General features: G+C 35.4%; 1 protein-coding gene across 1 annotated transcript; it reads right to left on the reverse strand.

The window, feature by feature from the left end:
- Nucleotides 1-883: 883 nt before the first annotated feature.
- Nucleotides 884-3,170, reverse strand: LOC149143943 (pectinesterase inhibitor 10-like). Its single transcript, XM_089451988.1, has 2 exons — nt 3,167-3,170; nt 884-1,242 (listed from the first exon to the last, which is right to left on the reverse strand). Exons 1-2 carry the CDS (start codon nt 3,168-3,170, stop codon nt 884-886), a joined length of 363 nt encoding a protein of 120 aa, XP_089308114.1.
- Nucleotides 3,171-5,583: the final 2,413 nt, after the last annotated feature.

Here is a 5,583-nt window from a genome sequence, read left to right on the forward strand (position 1 = left end):
ACATTATCTGCAAAACCATTCCCGAGCACTCCGCGGCGAACAGAACAGAGAAGACAGTCAATACCTGGAGGAGCTGGCCATTGGTTATCGAGATTTGCTGTTGGCAAGGTTAGTACATCTGAAGCCTGCGAATTCTTGGTGAATTTTAACATCTATTTGGACTCGCCTAACATTCTAATTTGAGCTGCAAATCACTTCATTGAAGTGCAAAATTTTAATCTGGTGTAATAATTTCCGTCATCACTGTCTCTGCGTAAAAGACCATTTATCTCCTCTGCGAATTTATGTCCGTTCATCAATCTGTTGATAAAATTGCTGTTTTTGAATTTATTGCTCAGTTATGTCCGTTCATCCATCTGGTGATAAAATTGTTGTTTTTGAATTTACTTTCATTTTGTTCAAATTCGAGGGTTCATAATCTCAGAATTAACAAATATTTTAGTGACGCCCAAAATTCCATTATTGAGCTCCGCTGGAACTGAATTCCAAAAACTGTATTACACAGTTTCAAGGGTTTTTTTTTTTTTTTTTCAGCGAGAATCAATTATAACTAACTTTATATCAACATAGCATATAGTTTACAATTCAAAATATGCTAAATTTCGCATAATGTCAAAGGTACTGAAGGCGAGAAACCTCTAATACGCAGATTCTATTAACATTGAAAATATATATCAAGGGCCATCAAAGAACTCCGTGAGGGCTTCTGCTGTCAGACATCGAGCTCATATATCAACCTAGCATATAGTTTACAATTCAAAATATGCTAAATTTCGCATAACGTCAAAGGTACAGATGGCGAGAAACCTCTAATACGCAGATTCTATTAACATTGAAAATATATATTAACCGACATCAAAGAACTCCGTGAGGGTTTCTGCTGTCAGACATCGAGCTCAAATTCTTCTCCAGTGGCTGCGAATTTGTTGACAAGGGCAAGGGCATTACTGATTAATTTACTCACTTTCTGCACGCGGGGCGTGACCATGGCCTTAACCCTCCCACTGGCAGGCTGAAAGCCGTCGAGACAGGAGTCCTCGTTGGTGAGCGCCGCGCTCATCCACGTTTCCACGTTGCTCATCTGAGCCTTGAACGTGTTACGCCTCAAGTGCTTCAGCTCCGCCAGAGATTGATGAATCTGGCCCGTGGTGTCCCCGAAATCCTCAATACAATACACAGTTCGAGGGTTTGCATGATTATCGGATGGATCAAACCCTTGATTGGGCCTCTTGACGCATTTCCCTCCCCACAAATTTATTACTTTTTAAAATACTTAAGTTAAATCAACACAATTAAATTTTATAGAGAGAAATTAAAAAATTGAAATATAAATTGTTTTTCTATTTTTTAATTAATTTTTAAAATTATTTTATTAAAAAATTTATAATTTTAAGTCGTTGAATTAACACAATATTTTACTAAACTAATTAATAAATATGTAACATAAAATATATTTGAATTACTGAATCTATTAATATACTATTTATTGAATCAGTAAACTAACTAATAAATCAATTTTTGACAACTTTATCCTCTCCCGGTGAAACTAATCCTCTCTCACATTGATAACTTTTTCATAAAGGGTATCATTATTTGCTTCATTAGATGTCACGAAGACAAAGTGAGAAAGGATACAGTTAATGGAACATATTTTCGATATTGGGGGAATGCCTTTTTATTAAACAATGGGTATTTTATGCTTTATGAGCATACTGAGAATGAGTGTTGTTCTTTCTTCGCAGAGGCATTACAGCTGATGTTACATCATAATTTATTCAACTCTCAGCTCAAACCTAGAGAAAATATCGATGTTTCTATGTCCAAGATTGAAACCGGAAACCTTTCCGTCGAGATGCTTTTAATGAGTTTAATCAGGGAATCTTGTCATCATATTTTTCAATTCATTTATATTCCAAAGATGCATCACATTTTGTTGGCCCAATCAAGGGTTGCCTCATAAATGGATTTAGATTTTGTAGTGTCTTTGACTAATTCTACTTTTAGTCGCTGCATACAAATCAAATGCGTTCAGAAGTCAAATTTTAGTCAAATATCATATCAGAGCTCACTGGGCAGTCCAAGTACCAGTGGTAATTAGGATGGGACTTGTATGACTGGTAACAATAAAAGGTCAAAATTATAATGTATTGTAACAATGGTGACAGCAATTAAAGTTTGGCATTCTCATCAATTGTATATAGTTGTATAACTAAAACCAGAAATAACGTGAGCCTGTTAATTCCATCTAATTGATTGCATTTAGAAACTCTCTATACACGATTTCATTGAGTATACTATTCTAATTTAGTTTGCTTGAGGTCACTTTTTCTTTTTAAGGTTTGTTTTATGTAAGAATTTTTCAACAGAGTTCATCATTCTCATACTTGTCTCACTACTTATGGAGAGCCTGCCATAATCATTCTGGAATTCATTAGATTTGTGCAACAATTCTCACCATAACATTAAAACTTGTGATTAATAAGTATTCGTGTTGCCTGCAAAATCTAACAACAAATCATCTGTCCTCATTTCATTCAATTTTATATTATACAAATGAATTATGAATACTGTAGATATATTATACGCAGTCGTATAAAAGATTATGAGCTGTTGAGGTGTGCAAAAGTGGAGCTGCAACGGTTTAAGATAACTACTTTTGATTATCTCAACTACTATTATCTTACTCTTCATTATCTTAACTATGAAATTATAAATTAATTACTTTAGAACTCAACCATCATTCGCATAATTTTGTATCAAGCACCCGCATAATTTTGAAACAAGGGTTGCGCCTATACCAACCATAGTCTATAACCTTTTTTTAATTACTAATGATAATGATATCGTCAACATCCATAGACTCTATCCATCCATAGACTCTATCAACGCAAATACGTACACAGAAAAGTTCATTTTTAATTAAATAATAAAAATGATGTCATCACCATCCACAAAAAAACTCGAACAAAACAAAACTGTATAAAGAAAAGTCCATTTTATTAGGTTGGTTTCTGAAATCTGATAATGTTGGTTGCGTGATATGAGTATGTTTTTCCTTCATAGATTAATATCTACTTCTGCAATAGAATGTCTTCTATATTGTATGAACTCATATCACGCAACCAACATTAAATAATCACTGGTTTACATCTTAATTACAGGGTACCCATTTAAACGTGTATGTCGGTAGATGAAACTGGTGTCATCTGTTTGGATGGAGAAATGGAAAACGATAGTAAAAAATTACAAAACAATTGCATAGTCTAATAAATGTGGAATATTGTTGTTAAGGAATCTGTTTAGTTATTAACACTGTGAGTATATATGCACAGTGGAAACAGTAGATAAATTTGATCTAATAAGTATAAATGGAGAAATAAAGAAATGAGGTACACATGGAAATAGGAAGAAATGAGAGTTGACATTATTTACATTAAATATTAACACTTTAGATATTCAGACTAAAATCAGTTGATGAAAGCACTTACAGAGTTTGTCCTTGCCGGATGTGCAACAGTAATGTGCTCAGAATTTAAGTGCCAACAGACCAACCACCGTATATTTAGCTTATATCTATTCACTTTGTTAACTGGAAAAATATATATTTATGTGTTGACATTATTTAACTCTTTTCATTATTTATGTGTTGAGTTTTTATCATCTACATAAAAAGTTGAGTTGCAACAAATAGATATGTTTTTTGTCCAGTAACGTATTATATATAGCTTTTTAAATATATCAAGGATTTAAGAACATTTTATTCTATTCCAGTTTTCAAAATTTTAGTGTTTAAAATGGATTTTAGTGTTTATTCTATTATTATGTTGTTCTTTTTAGATTATGGTATATGGAGAGCATTAGTGTCTTTACTCTCCTCGTTATGTTTGCAGGGAAAAAATATGTCCTGTAAAAAAATGGCATCCTATTTTGCCTTTGTTGAAGAATCCATAGAGCCCTCCCCCATGGAGTGTGCGGGTTATGAGCAGTACGTGCATCTCCCCGAGCTCAGTGCCATGTGGAAATTCAACGAATGGCTTGGTTGGTCTAGAGAGGGGTTGGTAAAGGCTGCCTTACAATCATTGGAGATTACTTTTCAGTTTGTTTCGTCTGTCCTCTGTGACACAAGGACTTACATTGACAAAGAGGAATGGAAGAGAAGGCTTGAATCCTTAATTAGTTCCCAGATTGAGTTGATTTCAATGATTTGTGAAAATGACAAGCAGGTTCCCACTCTTCAGTTGTGAGTAAGTAGTGGTGTTCTCTCATGGAAAGTTTTCCATGACGTATGGCAGAGACCTGGTGCTTTATCTGTGGTTAGCAGAACAAGTGAAGAGAGCTTACTTCCTCGTTTGGGTAAATGGAAAAGCGCTGAAGCTATGGTTTCTAGAATATGGCTTGCCATTGAAGGCCATATGCAGAGGACTCCCTTCACTTTAGGTCTGGGGGAACCAAATATGTCAGGTAAGCTTCTTCTTGAGTATGATAGAATCTGCAAGCCAAGATATTTGCACTCTTTAAAACAACATAAACAGTTCCATAATCTAGAAGATGCCAAACTTTGCAATGTCCTCCAGATCTTTGAGGCCTGGGTATTTGTAGGCCAAGAATTGTTGCAGAGAGTATATGAAAGAATAGACTCTGGGATTTCGTAGGAGCATCCACAGACTGTTGGATGGTTGAAAGGATGTGGAACATGCTCACAGAAATTGTGAATTTGCTTCTAGTGATGGACCCAGATGATTTCCTTTGCCTTAAACACCAGTTGGCAATTAGCAGCACTAGTACACTTGCAGGCGCATATTGCCTTCAGTCTGCCCCCCTTAGAGACCTTACAAATGCATGCAAGGAACTAAGGCATCTGGTGCCCAAAGTCATCGGTGTTGAGGCTGATCCAAAGGGTGGACCAAGGATCCAGGAGGCACTTATGCATTTGTTTCATTCACATGGACTGCGCTCACATAACACTTCAGGTGCTTACCATGTTGCAACAATACATGTTCTGTTGGCCTTCCAGGCAATAGAAGCCGCGGTGAAAAGGTTTTTCTTCTCATATCAGCAGCTGGTAGTAACAACCATGGGTAGCACTGAAATGAAGGGTCCATCATATCTAGGTGCTTGTGATGCCCTACGTCATATATATTTTGAACCACCTTATTTCCCTAGTGTGGATGGTGCAAAGACATTTTTGGGTTACTATTGGCACTAAAAGTTACAACTATGGTGGATGGTACACTGGAAGATCTACAGACAAATCAAGTGAAGTGTACAAGAGAAAGAATAGTGCCTTCAGTTTTTCAATGTATTACCCCAAATTCATACATACACTTTTTACATTGACAGTTTTGAGTACTATACATAGAATTATATTGGATATAGGATTAGACTCATTTTTGTTCATCCCCATCAGTAGGACCAATCAATAGAACAGTGCTAGAAATTTGGGATTTTTTTTTTTTCCCTCTCCAACATGGATAGGATACTAAGGATTCATAGTGTGCAATTCCTCCTTCGTTAAATAGTGTAAAAGATTGTCCAAAATTAAAAAGGTAATTATTAAAATTATTAAATTTTACGAGTTGTTTC

The sequence above is a fragment of the Pinus tabuliformis genome, chromosome X, assembly GCF_031772625.1.
Source record: "Pinus tabuliformis cultivar Carrire ecotype Pingquan chromosome X, CPIR1, whole genome shotgun sequence".
NCBI classification, from domain to species: domain Eukaryota; kingdom Viridiplantae; phylum Streptophyta; class Pinopsida; order Pinales; family Pinaceae; genus Pinus; species Pinus tabuliformis.